Raw genomic sequence first — 21,900 nt, 5'->3', positions numbered from 1 at the left:
AGAGAAATGGCAGCCAGGAACGATCTGTACACGGCAAGGACCTCTAATGTATACCGTGGACGTTGGAGAGAGCATTGTAAGACGCCATGCTGACCAGATTCTAGAGTCACTGGAAAACGTCAACTCCACACCACGATCTGATACACCTGGCGATGAAACCGAAGTACCAATTGCATCTACCGCAGAATCGGTGATATTGGAAGCAGACGAACCAAACAACGACATTGATCCCAACTCAACCTTGCCAGAAGAACCTGATATCCCAAAGAGGCGTTATCCAGACAGAATCAGGAAGCCTCCTCAAAGACTGAACTTATAATTGCTTAACTTCAACCAATGTATCGAGCAACCGTAATTGTAATTGTAATTAGTTATTATTTAGTTGTTAAATGAATGTTATGTACTGTTTATCTAAAAGGGGAGGAATTGTTGTGTATGTACCTTTAAGGGAATAACTGGTCTCAGACTACAGTACCGGCAGTGACCACCCCTGTATAAAAGGCCCTAGCAGGCTTCTGTAGTTTCAGTTTCCAGGTTGTCTCCATTCAGTAAAGACTTGTTATAATCAACTCCTGCAGTCCGTGTCTCAATTATACACGGATATAATAGTTTTCCATCTGCCTGTCTGTGTAAATCAGCAGTTTTCAACTGTTTTCTGTGTGAAGGACTCCCTGCAAATAGTGACACATTCCCAGCAACCCTCCTCCTATCCCAACTTCCCAAAACTGATTTCAGCTACCTGAATGAAAACATTACTGTCATCGCAGAAAATGTTATTATATGTATGTACCAGCTGAAGTAAGTCAACAAATACAGAAAACAGTTGATAACTTAATGGATCCCCTAGGGCTCAGAGTTTGAAAACCTATGTTATTATAAACATATACTAATACTCAGCCCTTCGGTGATACCTGTTAGTATGAGGTGCACTCCTTCAGTTTCAAACAAAAGATACAACCCTTTCCTCACCTCCCCCAGTTACTTGCAATATTTCTGCTCCACCATCCTTTCCTCACTTTCATTTGGGCACAGTTCCATGGGCAGTGGTCGCCCTCTGGCACCTTGCCCAAGTGACTATTAATCATGCGCTTGACAATGACTGCCGGCAGGCTGTTCAACCATGGAGTACATCACAATTGAGCCCAATCAATCCTGTCTGTGTCCAGTTTTCACATTTGCTCAGTTCCATGGCAAAATTGGTGACATCTCATCTCTAAGTGGGAAGGCTGTAGGTTCAAGCTCTACTTCAGAACTTGGGCACCTATCTAGGCTGATACTTTAGTGTCGTTCTGAGGGAGTGCTGTGTTGTTGGAGGTACCACCATTTGTTTGAGATGTTAAACCAAAGTCCTATCTGCCTGTTCCAATGGTTTAGGTGGAACTTAAAGATCCTATGTCACTATTCGAAGGTGCCACTAGTGTTCTGGCTAACATTTTCCCCTTAAACCAAAAACAGATTAATTGGTCAATAATTTTCATGCCTGGTTGTGAAATCTTGCTTTGTGCAAAGTGTCTGCATTTCAAAGTAGTTATTTATACATGAAACTCTGAGCGATGTGATGAGACACTATATTAATGCAAGACTTTTTCTTTTTCTTTATACCATTTACTTTCCTGACCTTCCCTGGTTTAGTTCTCCTTACTTGGAAGGCTCCCAAACATAATTAGTCTGCGTGCCAAAGACATCTCACAACAGAACAGAAATGTGGCATCTTCTTCCAAAATTGAAACATTTAAGATTTCTCCACCCACAGACTTGGAGGCTTCGAATGACACAGTGTGATGCTTTGGGGTTCATTAAGTTTTACACAGGCCAGATAGAGTGAGAAGTGAGAAAAGGCAACTCCTCCCACTTATATTAAGCCCTTGATAAATGGCATTGGATGCTATGTGTGATGTATGGTGTAGGTTGTTGAAAGTGGAGCCCATGACTGTGTAGGGAATAGTGTTGCAAAACTAGAAACTCACCACTATAACATGCCATTTCGAAGCAAAGTTGTGCTGCCTTAATATAAAGAAAAAAATAAAGACTTGCATTTATATGGCACCTTTCATGACCTCAGGATGCCCCAAAACACTTTACAACCAATTAAGTATTTTTGAAGTGTAATAATATGCTTCCCAAGTCTTCCTTTCCCCTTCTGTAAAATAAACTTCACAAAGACACTGTCATAATAAGATGTTTTGCTTAGATTTTCTGATCCATTTAAAATAACACTGGTGTTTAAAATAATGCTGATTGGAAAATCTAGAACTTCGAGTGAAAGAGGACAATAATGGAGCAACAATAAAGCTAGAATTTCTGAGATAATAATTTCCAGTATACTTGTGGATGAATGCGTTACCGATATGTTTATGAGTTGTATAGATCTGGCGGCTGCCAAGCTCAGTCCCTGATCGCTGCTGAATTAGCTATTCTCAGACGGGAAATTAATTGGGATGCTCCAATTGGCTTCAGCACCCTGCACTCCGAAGAAGAAATTGCAGCCAGCTTTCTGCTATCCACTGACCCCCTGCTAGCAAGTGCATGCAAGAATGGCTACTTGGGTGTGATACTGGAGGACTGCTAGCTCCCATTGAACCATGCTCCACTATGAGTCAGAGCCTAGAAATTGGAAAAACACATCAGAGATACTTTATAGACTAAATCTTGTGATAATTCCTGTACTGTAGCATTGCTGTATTAACCACTGTATAATTAAATTTATAGTAAGGTGCAAGCCAGACATAAATGAGAGTATTCACAAAGCCCTTTGAATGCACGGTACCATTTGAAGGCTAGTTGGTATGATTCTGAGTGAGGCCTGTCATGTGATCTTGGTCTACAAAAAAGTACGGCTCACGTCCATGGCATTGACATCATACAAAGCACCGTGGCAACCGACCGATCTGAATGTAAAGATTACACAAGGAATTAGCAAAACATCTTGTTTCAATGATTTTCTTTTATAAAGCACACAGTGGCTGCAATGGATAGACTCATGTTACAGTACATGGAGTCATTGAAGGACATTAAACTATACACAAGAGGAAACCACACTATTAATGTTTGCTTTCTTGCCAAGCCAAGCTGCTTGCTGGCATGAAGTCTATTAGCTAATTAAAAGCAGGAGGTTTTTTTTGCTTGTGAAAAGCTGTTTCAGAGGCTTCCCATAAAAATTCAGTGTTAATTCTGTTAGGGTCTGTTCTGCTTGCCACTTAGCATGGCTGCTACACTACTGATGTGCAAAGATGAGTCGCAGTGGCTCAACAATTGGCACAGGCCAATCTTGATCATGTGGGAAGATTCCCTTTGGTTGCAGTACATTAGCAACATCATAAAAACAGGAACACTTCCTAGCCTTGCTACTTCCAGCAAAAATTGTAGAAGGTTTTGAAATGTAGGAAACCATGACACAGGAGTTGGTCATTCGTGCATCCTGTTACAAATGTGGGTCTGCTGTAGAAACCTCCTAGGGTTCAGTGCTGTCAGTCTCTTTCATAAGTGGATCCCATACCTCCTGCTTGCTGGATTAGGCTCACACTGCCCAATGTCATCTTGTACAATAGCGTAACCCAAAAGTATAACAATAGTACCAGTTTGTGATCTGATTTTTATATTCATAGCATGTTTGTACGTCTCCAATTTTCTTGAAGGCAGGCTGAGAAAACACCTGGTAAAATGAGACCCATTATAACATGAATTGTTTCACACAGCAATAGTTATGTTCAGACTCAATTCAATCAGTGTAACTTGCCCTTGCATAATAATACAAAATAATGAACACGCTATGCTTTTCCATATCAATAGGTCATCTTAATTGCCTCAAACAAAGTAACTTCTAACTATCCTCTTGCATGCTAAACTTCTGAGCCTGACAAAAGTCTGCCTTTGCAACTTTCTGTTTAATGACCTTGCTGACTGTTTGTGTGTCTTGTCTGTTTTCTTATCTACCTGTGTTCACAACCATAGGGAGGACCTATGCCAGACAACCGCTGCCCATCACCCGGGACCAGGATCCTCCCAGCGCAATGGGTATGAGGTGCTTATTGATTATTTTTAGTCTATGGGAAACGACGTCAATGACAAACTCATTAGCATTTTAACTACCTTTCATCTCAGCAGCATTTAAAAAAAAACTTGTGTGAATATATTTTGTTTTAACACACAATGCTTAAATCTAACTTTGTGTTCGCAATCTGCACCATGGAGCAGAAAACAATGATCAAAAATCCCAAAAGTGATACTGCCCTATCATTTGGTTAACCATGGAATCTCTAGGGACGATTTTAATCCTGCCTGCATCGTGGGAACAGGGAAGGTGGGGTGTTAAATTTTCTGCAGTGTGATTACTGCTCCATTCCCACTGGCCATCATTTCAACCATGCAGTTTTTAGTCAGCTGAGGTGCCACCAAAGACAGGTGGGAGCCTCATGAATACATCAAATCAGGGTTCTATGATGCCATTTTAATACAAAATCAAAGAAGTCCTGGCCAGCGCCCATCCCGCCAGTAAAATCTCTCTGAGGCACTGCAGCAGTATTTAAATGGACACCCACTTGCAGGTAATTGGATCACAGGCTTCCTGTGCCATTTAAAAAAAATTCATTCATGGGATGTGGCATGGCTGGCAAGGGTGGTGATGAGCTGCCTTCTTGAACTGCTGCAGTCCGTGTGGTGAAGGTACTCCCACAGTGCTGTTAGGTGGGAGTTCCAGGATTTTGACCCAGCGACGATGAAGGAACTGCGATATACTTCCAAGTTAGGATGGTGTGTGACTTGGGAGGGGAACTTGGAGGCAGTGGTGTTCCCATGTGCCTGCTGCCCTTGCCCTGCTAGGTGGTAGAGGTCGCGGGTTTGGGAGGTGCTGTCAAAGAAGCCTTGGCGAGTTGCTGCAGTGCATCTTGTAGATGGTACACACTGCAGCCACGGTATGCCGGTGGTGGAGGGAGTGAATGTTTAAGGTGGTGGATGGGGTGTCGATCAAGGGGGCTGCTTTGCCCTGGATGGTGCCAAGCTTCTTGAGTGTTGTTGGAGCTGCACTCACCCAGGCAAGTGGAGAGTATTCCATCACACTCCTTACTTGTGCCTTGTAAATGAAGGAAAAGCTTTGGGGAGTCAGAAGGTGAGACACACGCCGCAGAATACCCAGCCTCTGACCTGCTCTTGTAGCCACAGTATTTATGTAGCTGGTCCAGTTAAGTTTCTGGTCAATGGTGACCCCCAGGATGCTGATGGTGAAGAATTCAACAATGATAATCCTGTTGAATATCAAGGGAGGTGGTTAGACTCTTGTTGGAGTTCGTGATTGCCTGGCACTTGTGTGGCATGTATGTTACTTGCCACTTACCAGGAGATTTTCCAGATTCCAGATTGCTTCTTTGTGATATTGTGTGCCTTACTTACCCTCAGTCAGTTTGATCTGCTTATCATGGGTGCTATTATTGCCAGTTTCACTTTGATGGAGGAAGAGATGGAGCAAGAGAAGCAGCAGTCTCAACATATAGCAGCAGCAGGGCCTATCAAAAGATAGCAGATGAGGAGGCTGCTTGTCGGAGGCCATACCCAGCACACACCGCATACAGGCCAAGAGTCACTTTCTTGGTCGTATCTGAAGAGTAGTGCGTCAAGAGGTATCACCGACCTCTGCAGCCTCCTGCAACAGGACCTACTGCCTGTTGGACCAAGGGATCATGATTAGCCAATGGCTGTGAAAGTCACCACAGCCCTTAACTTCACGGCAGTACATCATCTTCCCCACTAACCACAACAGTCAACAGGAGAAAGCTCAGGGATTTGGAGCTTCCCTCTCATTTGGACATCATTGACTGCACACATGTTGCCATTAGTGCACCAGAACACCAGGGGTAGAAAGGTGACCCCAATGTGTCCATTTTTCGGAGGTGCAGGATGAGGCCCAAAAGCACCAATTTCACTGCACTGTTTCCCATGCCCCAAGGTTGCCTGAAATAAGTCTGACCCCAAATTGTGTTGGATGATTTCTTAGGCATCCCTGATGGCCATCTGAAACATGTTTATGTTAATGAGGCCTAATGTCTGTTTTAGGTCCCCTCCTAGACATTAGGCTGCCCTGAGCGGAGCAGGGGATCAGCTGATGAATCATGAATGGGGTGTATTTATGCTCTGAGGGACAGACGATCAGGAGAAATGAGTGTTGGTGAACTGAAAATGTGGCAAACTGAGGAGGAGGATAGAAAGATGCTACAAAGGAAACAAAGAACAAGAGCAGGGGGAGAAAAAACATCAGCAGACATAAAGAGCCAAGAAGTTGAATTGGTTTGTGTCAGCTGTGGCTCAGTGGGTAGCACTCTTGCCACTGAGTCAGAAGGTTGTGGATTCAAGTCCCACTCCAGAGACTTAAGCACAAAAATCTAGGCTGACACTCCAGTACAGTGCTGAGGGAGTGCTGCACTGTCGGAGGTGCCGTCTTTCAGATGAGACGTTAAACCGAGGCTCCGTCTGCTCTCTCAGGTGGATGTAAAAGATCCCATGGCGCTATTTCAAAGAGCAGGGGAGTTATCCCCGATGTCCTCCCAATATTTATCCCTCAATCAACATAACAAAAACAGATTATCTGGTCATTATCATATTGCTGTTTGTGGAAGCTTGCTGTGTGCAAATTAGCTGCCGCGTTTCCTACAGTACAACAGTGACTACACTTCAAAAGTTCTTCATTGGCTGTTAAGCACTTTTGGGATGTCCTGTGGTCATGAAAGGCGCCATATAAATGCAAGTCTTTCTTTCTTAATTGTTCTTTCGATGGGTAAAATTGCTTTTCCACTTTTTAATGCATTCTGAAAACCCAAAGACTGGAAAGGTTGGACACATTTCTTCCTAATCCTTTGCCAAATTTACAATAATTTTTGTCTGTCCTAAGGCACTTTCCTTATCACATTCTGCTGCTTTTTAATACTTCTCACAAATCCTTTCTATCGCTGCCCCATGTCTGGTTGCTGTTGGTCCAGGATGTCAGGTCCTCTGATGCCATTCATCTGCCTTTTATAGTATAAACAAGTCAGGCTTTGATGGCAAACAGCACCAAAAGGAGTTGTATTTACGCTTTGCTTTTTATTAGGAAGCAGTGATTGACAGCTAGAAAGTGGTTAGTATTAAATAAACATGTGTTGAACTGAAAACTAACAGTTGCCTAACTGTTGGATGTGTTTGTAGTCCCTCTGTAAGTGATGACGCTCTTGCCTGACTAAGGCTGTCTTCAAGTAATTTTGTTTTTCCAAAAATATACTTTATTCAAAAAATTTTGTCAAGATACATTACAATCCAAATATCACATTTCATATAACACAATACAATTTAAATGTAGTAAATGGCACTCCATTTACAGAAAGGTTACCTGTACATTTACATTAAACATTTTCTAAGACTTATAGCCCGAGGGGTTTTATACTGGTTCGAGCCCCTCAGTGTACAATGGCGGGGGGGCCTTAAACATTGAGCCCTTGTGGCGGCTGCACCAAGCTTTAGTGCGTCTCTCAGCACCTGGCCCTTCAGAGGCTGGCCATCCTTTGAAGTTAGTCCCCATATTCCAGAAAGGGTCTATATTTATGTCTGCACATGCACGCACATATGCATGTACATGCACACACACAACATTTCTTCCAAATAGCCAGTATCAAAAGCCAGTTTAAATTTACAACTTTGGCCCCAGATAAAACTTAAATGAAAAGATAAAGCATACGAATATTTTGAAACTGAATTTATTTTAGTTCTATCTCTTCACCACCAATTTGAGTTTGCTCAAATGAGTGAATGTGGATGCGAGTGAGAGAGTTAAGCCGCAGTATGTAATATGAAATAATGGGGTTTTGGTACTTTGATACTCAGGAGATTAACCTTCAGGTGTCTACATAAACAGGAACATCACAATAGGATTTTTGAATTGGATAATTTAACCTCCTGTTGTGCAGTGACACTATTCTAAAATACTACTGGGATCAAACAGTTGGGTGTAGTACAATTACAGCATAAGATATAAGGTAACAGAGCTACTGCTTAGAATAGGAGCTGAATACTGCAGACCATTAAATAATGCCATGCCTAAACGGAATTTTCTTAGCCACTGCACTGTGTGGTGCATGAGACTTTGATGTATCAGATCTGATACTGTTGTGCACTATATAAAAAAAAAAAATTCTGGAAGTACTTTGCGCTCCCGGTGCTTTAGTAGCTAAGTACATCATAGGGGATGGATTTCTGCAAGAGTTTGCCTGCTCATCTACCATAACTTTGGCGGAAAAGCCACGACAACCGTGGAAAAACACCATAAATGCCATTTTTCCAGGATCACCAAGATTCTCGCACTGGCGGACAATTGGGAAAACCCTTCCATAGGTTCACCCCCATATAGGTTAGCACTGAGCTCTACACACCAGGAAGGTTCTAGGTTCAGTCATTGACAACCATTATACAGTAACCCCTGGAAAGTACATGTATATGCACGTCAAGTGAGGAGACGATCAAGCTCAGCTATGATTTGCTGCCCATGGTCAAATGCTCTGCCAACACTCACTGTCACACATGAACAATGGTCCCTTAGGTGAGGTCCTGGAAGGACAGAAGCACACATAGAACTGTACCCTGGCATGAATCACCTCGGGAGAGAAAGGGCTAAGGGAGAAAATCAGTGGGAGAGGAGGGAAAACTAAGTGCTTCCGTTTGGTGATATGGAATAGTTCAGATTTTGAAATTGCTTTTTTATGATGACTGAATAAATTATCGATAATTGATCATCAGGCTAATAAACTTGGAAGCAACAAGCATTAATAATTAACAATCTTTAGTAATTGCTTTCTCTTGATAATCACAGGTACGACTTCAGCTCCAAGTCGACCAATTCTACCCTGGATGAGGACGAGGGCTTCAGTGATTGGACTCAGAGACGAGAAGAACGTCGGCAGAAACGCAGGGAGGAGCTGGGACAAACAGAGGAAGACCATGTTGATGAATCACGAATGGGGCGAACTTATGCTCTGAGGGACAGGAAGGGGCAAGAGGATCAGGAGGGGCCAGCTGTTGGTAAACTGAAAATGTGGCAGATTGAAGAGGAGGAAAGAAGGATGCTCCAAAGGAAACAAAGAGAACAAGGGCAGGAGGAGGAAAAAAGTCAGCAAAGAGAGCGTGAAAGGAAGCAAAGGGAGACGGAGGAGATGGAAAGAGCTCAGAAAGACCGTGATGATAGAGAGAGATTAAAGTATGTGAGAGAAGAGAAAGAGCGACTAGACCAGGAGAAAACCGAAAAAGAGAGACGAAAAATGGAGGTAGAAAAGGTAAGGGAAGAGAATTATTCTTGCAAGTTTTTGGTCTTCCATAATATTCTCTTGGATACGGTGGTGCTGATCACTCCAATAAGTGGTTTGAGTGTCTTGCGCTCAGGACTGCCCATATTGCCTAATATCTAATTATACTTGTACAATAGCATACATCACCTGCAGGTGTAGCAATAAAACCTTGTGATCTGAACTCGATATTGCATCTTCTGCATGTACCCTCATGTGCACAGACAAATATGAATCGTTAAGCTGCATTATTTTACAGACAGAGTAACAGATGTAATAAAATCTCACCTGATTCAACTAATTACAAAACCCTACTCAAAAAAAAGATTTTTTTTAAAAATCTGCCACACTATCCCTGTTAGTGGGCTTGTTTAACCTTACCAGGCTAGCAAGTGGGAGGACTGCCGCTCTGACTACTTCCCCATTCAATGATTCGCCTGCAGGCCTGTCAATCAAACTGACTATCTGACCTCCCCCTGGGGGGTCTCAAGATACTGGGCCAGTAATTCCGGTCCCAACGCATGAGTACGGACGGTGTACTCACGCGTGGGCCCGATGGAAGTGCCGGTTTTCAGGATGCACAGCGCATGCGCTGAAAACCAGCATTTCCTGTCCTCTGAACCAAGGGGTTAAGAGGCGGAACGCGTACGACGTATCAGGCAGCGCGTGCGCGCTGAATTTCCTTTTTTTGTAAAGAGTTGCCCGTGCGTAAAGGCCTCCGGTTTTTACGCTTGAAAATACCAGATGTAAGTACTTAGTTTTACAGGTAAGTGGTCTATTAATACAATTTAGAATTTTTTTTCCACAAGTTTATTATTTTTAAAGGATTTACAGTAAGGTAAGTGTATTTTTAGACCCTATTTGTAAAAAAATTATTTTTAAAAAAAATTTGATTAATTGTTTAAAATAGTTTTTTACAGTTATTCATAGTTCATTTATTTAGTGGGATTTTTTTTAACTTTTATTTGTAGTTTAAGTGCTGTTTTGGGCGCCCTGAGTTTTCATGAGTTTGACAGTTCTTACTATCAAACTCATGAATGAACTTTTGCAACCTCCCATTGGTTGCCCAGTGCCCACGTGATCCCAGCCGGCTCATCAAAATAACTACGCTTTAATTCTGTTTAAAGCTACTTTACATTCTTCAAAATAATTTAAAAGTATTTAAAACTTTATAAAAGTTACCTAAAGATTAATAAAAATACAAAAAATTTCTTTAAAATGCTGCTCTGCATGTAGAATTGCTTTACAGCTTGTGTTAAAAATTGGGGGCGTGGCCTATGTTAAGGAGACCTCAAGGGGCATGTCTAACTTAGACTCCGCGCTCGAGGCTTCGCGTTGGCTGCACTCCTGGGTGGCATGACGTCAGACGCTGCCCGGGAGTAATCAACTGAAAACAGGAATTGCAAGCGTCCCGGGAGCCGAACGGCAGGCGCGCCGGGTAAGTGCTCATCGGGGGCTTGCACGCGCGGCAAGCCCCTGAGCCTAATTTCTGGGCCATTATCTTCTGCTAACCTCAAAAATAAGGACCCTCATGACTTAATTAATCTGGGATGAGTCAACAGTTCTCATTGACTCCATGTAACAAGTAAATGATGAGCTATGACATTCCACAGAAAGGCTCAGCTAATACACATCTTCAGTGCCTGCAGTTTTGTTTTTGGAACTGTGCAAATTCACTTTGTTTAAAACATAACAATTAAATATAGCTCATATCCAAATCTCTTCTGTGGAGACTATAAAAAGATCAGAAATCTTGAAATGTCACACTTATGTATTATGAAAGTCAGGGTATCTGAAATGAAACTTGTAAAAAAATGATTATGCCATAAATGTTCCATCTATATCCTGGAAATTTTACTGGGATGTCAGCGATGAGAAACCGAACACTCAGTGCCACATCAGGCATTCCCAGGCCAGATGCACAGTAAAGCCCCTTTTATTCTGCTCCAAGAATGTTCCTTAACTCAAGTCTAAACAGGCGAACCCTGACTGCATCAGTTTGAAATTTTCCATTTCTGACAACAGTCTGATTTGCTGTCTTAGTTTTGCACTGTGGATTTGTGCAAACTGGGAACTGGTTTGACATTTTCAAAACTCAGTTCACTTTGACCATTATAGTCAGCAGAGAGAGAAGACTGTCAGTTAAGTGTTTTCTATGTTAAAGGTGCTATATAAATGCAAGTTGCTCTTCTTTCATCATTCTGGGCTGGATTTGATTCAGATCCTTGAGGTGACAAGACAGTGTGCTGACTCAGTCCCCTCGATCCAGATGTTTAGATCCTCTACTCTTTTCTAATTCTGCTAAAGGCTTGCCTATCTTTCAGTCTTCAGTTCTGAAGAAGGACCCTGTCTGATACATTTTCTTTTCACAAAGGATGGATTACATGCTGGGCTTTTCTAGCATCTTCTGCTCTTATTTTGGATTTGCAGCATATAGAGTTTCTTCTTGCTTTTTCTTTTTATTGTTTAAGAATGACTGCTGGTTCTGTAAGGTTGGCTCTAAGACCCTGTGGTTAGGCATTCTGCTTACTACCTGGAGCTCAGGGTGATCTGAATTCAAGTGTGAAAGATTAGACATTTCAGCAGCAGTGAGCATGTGTTGATATTCACTGGCTGTCCCTCACCTGCATCATCAGAATCAGTCTTTTGTTTCAGGAATGACTCTTCTTCCCAAAACAATGAACCATTATAAATGCAGCATTATCTCTTGATCTAATCTGTTTTCCTGTTTATTTAACTGTGCTTTTACCTATGTTGAACATGTTGACACATTCACTATAAGATTTAAAAACTTAATGATTATCTCTGCGTTGTGTTCACATGCAAGGAAGTTCTTCAGACCTGGTGGCTCTTACTACACTGGAGGTCCAGTCTATCTGTGTCAGCCAGTGCAGAGCCTAAATAGATGGTGCCTTGGAATTGCTGATTATTGCCTGTGATGTAGTTTTGGGTTTGTGAGAGGACTAAATGTAGGTAGATCCTTCCAGAATCTATCTGAGGTCGCAAATTATATTACAATTGATAAATGTGTTAGGCTGCATTTATCTACAGTAAGTTCCCACTGGCTAAACATCTGTCCACAATTTGGCATTAATTGTTTATCTCACTCAGCGATGCCACATGGCTGGTGTGGGGAATGGATCTGTCATGTTAATGCTGTAGTGGGTGCTGCTGAGGAGGCTGTTAAACACTAGTTTATACCCTAATAGAGGGAGCTTTACTCTGTATCTGATCTAGTGGTGCTTAAAGCTGATGTTGGGGTGGGCATAAATGAAAGTGTTCCAGACCCCAGTACTAACGCCCATGAGTTCAATGAGTAGAACAATTCACCCCCAAAAAATGATAGAATTGTGTTTTGAACCTGAATTCACAGACTGCTTATTTTATTGTCTGCCATTCAGAGACCAAAAGAAAATGAGATGAAGCTGTCCCACATGGCCAGGGCATGGACCGAGCACAGCGGTTACGAGGAGGAAAATGATGATGCTGCACAAGACAAAATGGCATCATACCATGGCTACAGAACAACCAAGACAATTCTGAGGTACATTTCTGCAAGAAAAACACATTGCTTTGCGGAGCATCTTGGCAGAACAAAATGACTTTTGACCTTTTACCTCTCCCTCAGTTCTGTTACACCCTTTCTACTTGTTAACCAATTTAAATCAGACCTTTCCCAATTGAGATGCTGTTACTTTGAAGTCTATTTGTTCTGCTGTTGCTCACTGATGTCAGAAATACAAAGATGGAAATAACTCATGGAAATTATTATATAACAATTAAAACCACATGTTTTCCGTCAGCCACCAGTGTATCTCTTTGAATCTTGTGTAATTTCCAATTAGGAATTTTACAGCTGTACTTGTTTTACAACTTGACCACACCATGGGGGATAAGCAATAATCCTAAATTGGTCCAATGGAGTTATGGGGGAAAATACAGATTTGACCCAATTTGAGTCTCTTCGAATCAGATACATTGCCCCTTCGTAAAAGTAAAATAAATTTGGTCTATCATGGTGGTTGCTGCCAGCTGCGATAAATTAGAAAGTTTAGGAAGACAGGAGTATAGAAATGTACCTGAGCAAAAGAAACAATTGAGGCCCATTTGTTCAGTCCCTAAGTTCGAAAATATACCAAGTTTTGTGCATTTTCCCGAGCCCGACTGGTTTCAGTGGGTAAACATCCCTTTTGAAAATGTGCCATTTATTGACAGGTAACCAAGGGGGGATGTGTCCAGTCTCTAATAGTCTATGTGCAAGTCCTTGGTGACTTGGAAACATTCCCTAACCTCTTGTACACCAGCTGGCCTCTACTGTTTGATTCCTAAATTTAAAGATCAAGAACAAAACTTTGTCAAATGTTGAATCAATGGGTAGAATTTGTGGCTAGATTCTCCACATGGCGTGCGAAGTACCACGTTTTCTGTCACACTCTATATAAGTGTGAATCATTGATTCACGTGAGTTATAACAGAAAGGTATCATAGGTACTTCAAAGTATGTATAGACTTTCAAGTATTGAATGCCATAGCTGGTAATACGAATTCCCACATGGTGTGGAGGTGGAGCTTAATTACGTTATTCGTTTTCCAAAGACATAAGTCATTCTGCAGATGAGACGGCAGGAAATTTGCCTGCTACTAGGCTTCTACCATTGGTGTTCATGAGCCAATCACAAAGGCTTAGTGACTTAACTCAGATTGTGCGATATTAATGTACGAATACTTAGCATGCTCATGTAAAATTCCATTGCCTGGTGTTTTAACACTTCCATTAAAATAACTGACAAAGAAATTTCATATAAACATGCAACTTCACCTCGCTAGAACTTGAGAGAAAAGTGAAGCCCAGTGCTGCCCTCCAATACATTACCATTTCTGAATAACATTAATGATAGCACAGTGGGTTGACTTCCATGTTGCTTTTTAATTACTCTACAATCTAGTGTGCAAGTTTTAACGAGGTAAAACTAGCTTTCCCCATTTTACAGTCACCTGTCCAATAATAACCATGGTCCTTACACTAAACATCCGTAAGACAAAGGTCCTCTACCAACCTGCCCCCGCCACACAGTACTGCCCCCAATTATCAAAATCCATGACGAGGCCTTGGACAACGTGGACCACTTTCCATACCTCGGGAGCCTACTGTCAACAAGGGCAGACATCGATGACGAAGTCCAACTCTGCCTTCAGTGTGCCAGTGCAGCCTTCAGTCGCGTGTTTGAAGACCAGGACCTCAAACCCGGCACCAAGCTCATGGTCTACAGAGCAGTAGTGATACCCATCCTCCTGTATGCCTCAGAGACATGGACCATGTACAGCAGGCACCTCAATGCACTGGAGATGTACCACCAACGCTGCCTCTGCAAGATCCTGCAAATCCATTGGCAGGATAGGTGCACCAACGTCAGTGTTCTCGGTCAGGCCAACATCCCCAGCATCGAAGCTTTGACCACGCTCGATCAGCTCCGATGGACAGGCCACATCGTCCACATGCCCGATACGAGACTCCCAAAACAAGCACTCTACTCAGAGCTCTGACACGGCAAGAGAGCCCCAGGTGGGCAGAGGAAACGCTTCAAGGAAACCCTCAAAGCCTCCTTGAAAAAGTGCAACATCCCCCTGACACCTGGGAATCCCTGGCCCAAGACCGCACAAAGTGGAGAAGAAGCACCAAACACCTCAAGTCTCTTCGCCAGGAGCAAGCGGAAGCCAAGCACAAACAGCGGAAGGAGCGCACGTCAACCCAAGCACCCCACCCACCCGCCCCTTCAACCACCGTCTGCCCCACCTGTGACAGAGACTGTAGGTCCCGCATTGGACTCATCAGTCACCTGAGAACTCATTTTTAGTGTGGATGCAAGTCATCCTCGGATCCAAAGGACTGCCTAAGAAGAAGATAATAACCCCATAAGCTGTACTGGTGTATGATCTTCTCCACCATATGGAGAGGATATTACAAACATACATACAGCTGGGGTTGTATGTCACAGTGCACAGTGCATTTAATGAGGTTCCCCTGTTCCCTGTGGGGAAGTACCAGATCCATTTTGGCATGTTTCTTGTCTGGAATTATGGGTGCAGATTCAATTACCAAACTAATGTGCTATTTCCATCTTCACCCCCAGACCAACTAACAATCTGTTAACCTAATTTGAGAAATGCACTGCCTGGCATGATACCAGGAAGGTCACAGATTTGAATCCCAGTCTGTGCTAAGTTAGCTGATCTGAAACGGGGAGGCTTTAGTGCCTGTGGACTGAGGATACAAAAATAAAATCGCTTGGGATTCCTGCTGTCTACCGACTGACCCCTGCTGGAAATGCTCATGCATTGGTGTCAGATGACAGCAAAATCAGTTTCCCCATGAGTAAATGAATGGTGCATTTAAGGGGAAGCTAGATGAACACATGAGGGAGAAAGGAATATAAGGTTATGCTGATAGGATTGAATGAAGAGGGGTGGGAGGAGACTTGTGTGGAGCATAAACACTGGCATTGACCAGCTGGGCTGAATGGCCTGTTTCTGTGCTGTACATTCCATGTAATTTTATGTAATGAATAGTCTGCTGACATTTGATGTTCCAGTTTGCACATGAAGAAAAGCAACTTGGGTGAATAAATGGCTTCAGTAGAGGAAGGGAGAACATTGAGAGGTGGAGGGGCGGGGTAAATAATTTCAGAAAAATTTCACATGGGGTTTCAATGTGTGATCCAAGGTTAGGTTCAAAGCAGGATATCTTGGAATTCATTATCTCACTGTCTGACAGCAATGAGCAGGAGGCCAAAAACATCCCCTCACAGCTATAGCTTTCATTCTTTTGGCCACAGTAAGTGCCATGGTCTATAAGAACAGGAAATGAAGAAAAATAGGTGGAGTCTTAGGCCTAGAATTTCCATTATTACAGTAATTTAGACTCGAATGGCTTGGCAGATAGTCAACACAGATGGATGTTCCCGTTTGCACCCGATTTTCCTAGGGCAGCTCGTTAGCATAGCTACAGATGCAGATTAGGATGAACGTAGGGAGCACACTTGTGGGAGGACTGGCGAATTGTGTTTAAGTGAAATTTAACGGGAATATGGTCAATTAAAGGTGTGTCACAAAATAAGGACATAAATTCTGTAAGCCCTTGGAAAGCCTCAAAAGGCAATTTAAACTATTATATGCTTTTGCCAAGGAAGCAGGGCAGAGAACTAAGGAGAAACAGAGAGAAATAAAGGGAAAGGAAACCAAAAGTATAGGCATGTATGTACAGTGATGCGACAGAGTATCCAGTGCGTGACCCTCTGTTTAATGGCTGGTGAAGTCAAAGTGATGCTGTATGGGGTGGTGAAGTCAGGGTGGTGCTGTGTGAGGTGGTGAGGTCAGGGTGGTGCTGTATGGGGTGGTGAAGTCAGGGTGGTGCTGTGTGAGGTGGTGAGGTCAAGGTGGTGCTGTGTGAGGTGGTGAAGTCAGGGTGGTGCTGTGTGAGGTGGTGAAGTCAGGGTGATGCTGTATGAGGTGGTGAGGTCAGGGTGGTGCTGTGTGAGGTGGTGAAGTCAGGGTGATGCTGTATGGGGTGGTGAAGTCAGGGTGATGCTGTGTGAGGTGGTGAAGTCAGGGTGATGCTGTGTGAGGTGGTGAAGTCAGGGTGGTGCTGTGTGAGGTGGTGAAGTTAGGGTGGTGTTGTATGGGGTGGTGTAGTCAGGGTGGTGCTGTATGGGGTGGTGAAGACAGAGTGATGCTGTGTGAGGTGGTGAAGTCAGGGAGATGCTGTATCAGGTGGTGAAGTCAGGCTGGTGCTGTATGGGGTGGTGAAGTCAGGGTGGTGCTGTGTGAGGTGGTGAAGTCAGGGTGCTGCTGTGTGAGGTGGTGAAGTCAGGGTGGTGCTGTGTGAGGTGGTGAAGTCAGGGTGATGCTGTATGAGGTGGTGAGGTCAGGGTGGTGCTGTGTGAGGTGGTGAAGTCAGGGTGATGCTGTATCAGGTGGTGAAGTCAGGGTGGTGCTGTGTGAGGTGGTGAAGTCAGGGTGGTGCTGTATGGGGTGGTGAAGTCAGGGTGGTGCTGTGTGAGGTGGTGAAGTCAGGGTGGTGCTGTATGGGGTGGTGAAGTCAGGGTGGTGCTGTATGGGGTGGTGAAGTCAGGGTGGTGCTGTGTGAGGTGGTGAAGTCAGGGTGGTGCTGTATGGGGTGGTGAAGTCAGGGTGGTGCTGTGTGAGGTGGTGAAGTCAGGGTGCTGCTGTATGGGGTGGTGAAGTCAGGGTGGTGCTGTGTGAGGTGGTGAGGTCAGGGTGGTGCTGTGTGAGGTGGTGAAGTCAGGGTGCTGCTGTGTGAGGTGGTGACGTCAGGGTGATGCTGTATGAGGTGGTGAGGTCAGGGTGGTGCTGTGTGAGGTGGTGAAGTCAGGGTGATGCTGTATGGGGTGGTGAAGTCAGGGTGATGCTGTGTGAGGTGGTGAAGTCAGGGTGGTGCTGTGGGAGGTGGTGAAGTCAGGGTGGTGCTGTATGGGGTGGTGAAGTCAGGGTGGTGCTGTATGGGGTGGTGAAGTCAGGGTGCTGCTGTATGAGGTGGTGAAGTCAGGGTGGTGCTGTATGGGGTGGTGAAGTCAGGGTGCTGCTGTATGGGGTGGTGAAGTCAGGGTGGTGCTGTATGGGGTGGTGAAGTCAGGGTGGTGAAGTCAGGGTGGTGCTGTGTGAGGTGGTGAAGTCAGGGTGCTGCTGTATGAGGTGGTGAAGTCAGGGTGGTGCTGTATGGGGTGGTGAAGTCAGGGTGCTGCTGTATGAGGTGGTGAAGTCAGGGTGGTGCTGTATGGGGTGGTGAAGTCAGGGTGGTGCTGTATGGGGTGGTGAAGTCAGGGTGGTGCTGTATGGGGTGGTGAAGTCAGGGTGGTGCTGTGTGAGGTGGTGAAGTCAGGGTGGTGCTGTGTGAGGTGGTGAAGTCAGGGTGGCGCTGTGTGAGGTGGTGAAGTCAGGGTGGTGCTGTATGGGCTGGTGAAGTCAGGGTGGTGCTGTATGAGGTGGTGAAGTCAGGGTGGTGCTGTATGGGCTGGTGAAGTCAGGGTGGCGCTGTGTGAGGTGGTGAAGTCAGGGTGGTGCTGTATGGGCTGGTGAAGTCAGGGTGGTGCTGTATGAGGTGGTGAAGTCAGGGTGGTGCTGTATGGGGTGGTGAAGTCAGGGTGATGCTGTATGGGCTGGTGAAGTCAGGGTGGTGCTGTATCAGGTGGTGAAGTCAGGGTGATGCTGTGTGAGGTGGTGAAGTCAGGGTGGTGCTGTATGAGGTGGTGAAGTCAGGGTGGTGCTGTATGGGGTGGTGAAGTCAGGGTGGTGCTGTATGGGGTGGTGAAGTCAGGGTGGTGCTGTATGAGGTGGTGAAGTCAGGGTGGTGCTGTATGGGGTGGTGAAGTCAGGGTGGTGCTGTATGGGGTGGTGAAGTCAGGGTGGTGCTGTGTGAGGTGGTGAGGTCAGGGTGGTGCTGTATGGGGTGGTGAAGTCAGGGTGGTGCTGTATCAGGTGGTGAAGTCAGGGTGGTGCTGTGTGAGGTGGTGAGGTCAGGGTGGTGCTGTGTGAGGTGGTGAGGTCAGGGTGGTGCTGTGTGAGGTGGTGAAGTCAGGGTGATGCTGTATGGGGTGGTGAAGTCGGGGTGGTGCTGTGTGAGGTGGTGAGGTCAGGGTGGTGCTGTGTGAGGTGGTGAAGTCAGGGTGATGCTGTGTGAGATGGTGAAGTCAGGGTGGTGCTGTGTGAGGTGGTGAGGTCAGGGTGGTGCTGTGTGAGGTGGTGAGGTCAGGGTGATGCTGTATGGGGTGGTGAAGTCAGGGTGATGCTGTATGGGGTGGTGAAGTCAGGGTGGTGCTGTGTGAGGTGGTGAGGTCAGGGTGGTGCTGTGTGGGGTGGTGAAGTCAGGGTGGTGCTGTGTGAGATGGTGAAGTCAGGGTGGTGCTGTATGGGGTGGTGAAGTCAGGGTGGTGCTGTATGGGGTGGTGAAGTCAGGGTGATGCTGTATGGGGTGGTGAAGTCAGGGTGGTGCTGTGTGAGGTGGTGAAGTCAGGGTGGTGCTGTGTGGGGTGGTGAAGTCAGGGTGGTGCTGTGTGAGGTGGTGAAGTCAGGGTGGTGCTGTGTGAGGTGGTGAAGTCAGGGTGGTGCTGTATGGGGTGGTGAAGTCAGGGTGGTGCTGTATGGGATGGTGAAGTCAGGGTGGTGGTGTGTGAGGTGGTGAGGTCAGGGTGGTGCTGTGTGAGGTGGTGAGGTCAGGGTGATGCTGTATGGGGTGGTGAAGTCAGGGTGATACTGTATGGGGTGGTGAAGTCAGGTTGGTGCTGTGTGAGGTGGTGGAGTCAGGGTGATGCTGTATGGGGTGGTGAAGTCAGGGTGGTGCTGTGTGAGATGGTGAAGTCAGGGTGGTGCTGTGTGGGGTGGTGAAGTCAGGGTGGTGCTATGTGAGGTGGTGAAGTCAGGGTGGTGCTGTGTGGGTTGGTGAAGTCAGGGTGGTGCTGTGTGAGGTGGTGATGTCAGGGTGGTGCTGTGTGGGGTGGTGAAGTCAGGGTGGTGCTGTGTGAGGTGGTGAAGTCAGGGTGGTGCTGTGTGAGGTGGTGAAGTCAGGGTGGTGCTGTATGGGGTGGTGAAGTCAGGGTGGTGCTGTATGGGGTGGTGAAGTCAGGGTGATGCTGTATGGGGTGGTGAAGTCAGGGTGCTGCTGTGTGAGGTGGTGAAGTCAGGGTGGTGCTGTATGGGGTGGTGAAGTCAGGGTGGTGCTGTGTGAGATGGTGAAGTCAGGGTGGTGCTGTGTGGGGTGGTGAAGTCAGGGTGGTGCTGTATGGGGTGGTGAAGTTAGGGTGCTGCTGTGTGAGGTGGTGAAGTCAGGTTGGTGCTGTGTGAGTTGGTGAAGTCAGGGTGGTGCTGTGTGAGGTGGTGAAGTCAGGGTGGTGCTGTATGGGGTGGTGAAGTCAGGGTGGTGCTGTATGGGGTGGTGAAGTCAGGGTGGTGCTGTGTGAGGTGGTGAAGTCAGGGTGGTGCTGTGTGAGATGGTGAAGTCAGGGTGATGCTGTATGGGGTGGTGAAGTCAGGGTGGTGCTGTATGGGGGGGTGTCGTCAGGGTGGTGCTGTATGGGGTGGTGAAGTCAGGGTGGTGCTGTATGGGGTGGTGAAGTCAGGGTGGTGCTGTGTGAGGTGGTGAGGTCAGGGTGGTGCTGTATGGGGTGGTGAAGTCAGGGTGGTGCTGTATGGGGTGGTGTAGTCAGGGTGGTGCTGTGTGAGGTGGTGAAGTCAGGGTGGTGCTGTATGGGGTGGTGAAGTCAGGGTGGTGCTGTGTGGGGTGGTGAAGTCAGGGTGGTGCTGTATGGGGTGGTGAAGTCAGGGTGGTGCTGTATGGGCTGGTGAAGTCAGGGTGGTGCTGTGTGGGGTGGTGAAGTCAGGGTGGTGCTGTGTGAGGTGGTGGTCAGGGTGCTGCTGTGTGAGGTGGTGAAGTCAGGGTGGTGCTGTATGGGCTGGTGAAGTCAGGGTGGTGCTGTGTGGGGTGGTGAAGTCAGGGTGGTGCTGTGTGAGGTGGTGAAGTCAGGGTGGCGCTGTGTGAGGTGGTGAAGTCAGGGTGGTGCTGTATGGGCTGGTGAAGTCAGGGTGGTGCTGTATGAAGTGGTGAAGTCAGGGTGGTGCTGTATGGGGTGGTGAAGTCAGGGTGATGCTGTATGGGCTGGTGAAGTCAGGGTGGTGCTGTATGAGGTGGTGAAGTCAGGGTGGTGCTGCATGGGCTGGTGAAGTCAGGGTGGCGCTGTGTGAGGTGGTGAAGTCAGGGTGGTGCTGTATGGGCTGGTGAAGTCAGGGTGGTGCTGTATGAGGTGGTGAAGTCAGGGTGGTGCTGCATGGGCTGGTGAAGTCAGGGTGGCGCTGTGTGAGGTGGTGAAGTCAGGGTGGTGCTGTATGGGCTGGTGAAGTCAGGGTGGTGCTGTATGAGGTGGTGAAGTCAGGGTGGTGCTGTATGGGGTGGTGAAGTCAGGGTGATGCTGTATGGGCTGGTGAAGTCAGGGTGGTGCTGTATCAGGTGGTGAAGTCAGGGTGATGCTGTGTGAGGTGGTGAAGTCAGGGTGGTGCTGTATGAGGTGGTGAAGTCAGGGTGGTGCTGTATGGGGTGGTGAAGTCAGAGTGGTGCTGTGTGAGGTGGTGAAGTCAGGGTGGTGCTGTATGGGGTGGTGAAGTCAGGGTGGTGCTGTATGGGGTGGTGAAGTCAGGGTGGTGCTGTATCAGGTGGTGAAGTCAGGGTGGTGCTGTATGGGGTGGTGAAGTCAGGGTGGTGCTGTGTGAGATGGTGAGGTCAGGGTGGTGCTGTATGGGGTGGTGAAGTCAGGGTGGTGCTGTATCAGGTGGTGAAGTCAGGGTGGTGCTGTGTGAGGTGGTGAGGTCAGGGTGGTGCTGTGTGAGGTGGTGAGGTCAGGGTGGTGCTGTGTGAGGTGGTGAAGTCAGGGTGATGCTGTATGGGGTGGTGAAGTCAGGGTGGTGCTGTGTGAGGTGGTGAGGTCAGGGTGGTGCTGTGTGAGGTGGTGAAGTCAGGGTGATGCTGTGTGAGATGGTGAAGTCAGGGTGGTGCTGTGTGAGGTGGTGAGGTCAGGGTGGTGCTGTGTGAGGTGGTGAGGTCAGG

At 46.3% G+C, this 21,900-nt stretch overlaps 1 protein-coding gene across 5 annotated transcripts in view; it reads left to right on the top strand.

Moving 5' to 3' along the window:
* The window catches only part of lsp1a (lymphocyte specific protein 1 a), a 408,262-nt gene that overhangs the window by 288,049 nt on the left and 98,313 nt on the right, over window positions 1-21,900 (top strand). For 4 of the 5 annotated variants that reach the window (XM_086007804.1, XM_086007802.1, XM_086007806.1 and 1 more), the window contains exons 3-5: window positions 3,952-4,014; window positions 8,825-9,284; window positions 12,695-12,837. In XM_086007804.1, coding sequence (XP_085863930.1) covers window positions 3,952-4,014; window positions 8,825-9,284; window positions 12,695-12,837 — 666 coding nt within the window. The remainder of the gene's footprint in view (window positions 1-3,951; window positions 4,015-8,824; window positions 9,285-12,694; window positions 12,838-21,900) is intronic. The other variant, XM_086007805.1, reaches the window with a different exon arrangement.

Source organism: Somniosus microcephalus, chromosome 15 (assembly GCF_052327205.1).
Source record: "Somniosus microcephalus isolate GS21.2 chromosome 15, FLI_Smic_1.0, whole genome shotgun sequence".
Lineage (NCBI taxonomy): Eukaryota > Metazoa > Chordata > Chondrichthyes > Squaliformes > Somniosidae > Somniosus > Somniosus microcephalus.
This window is presented reverse-complemented; position numbering and strand designations above follow the sequence as displayed.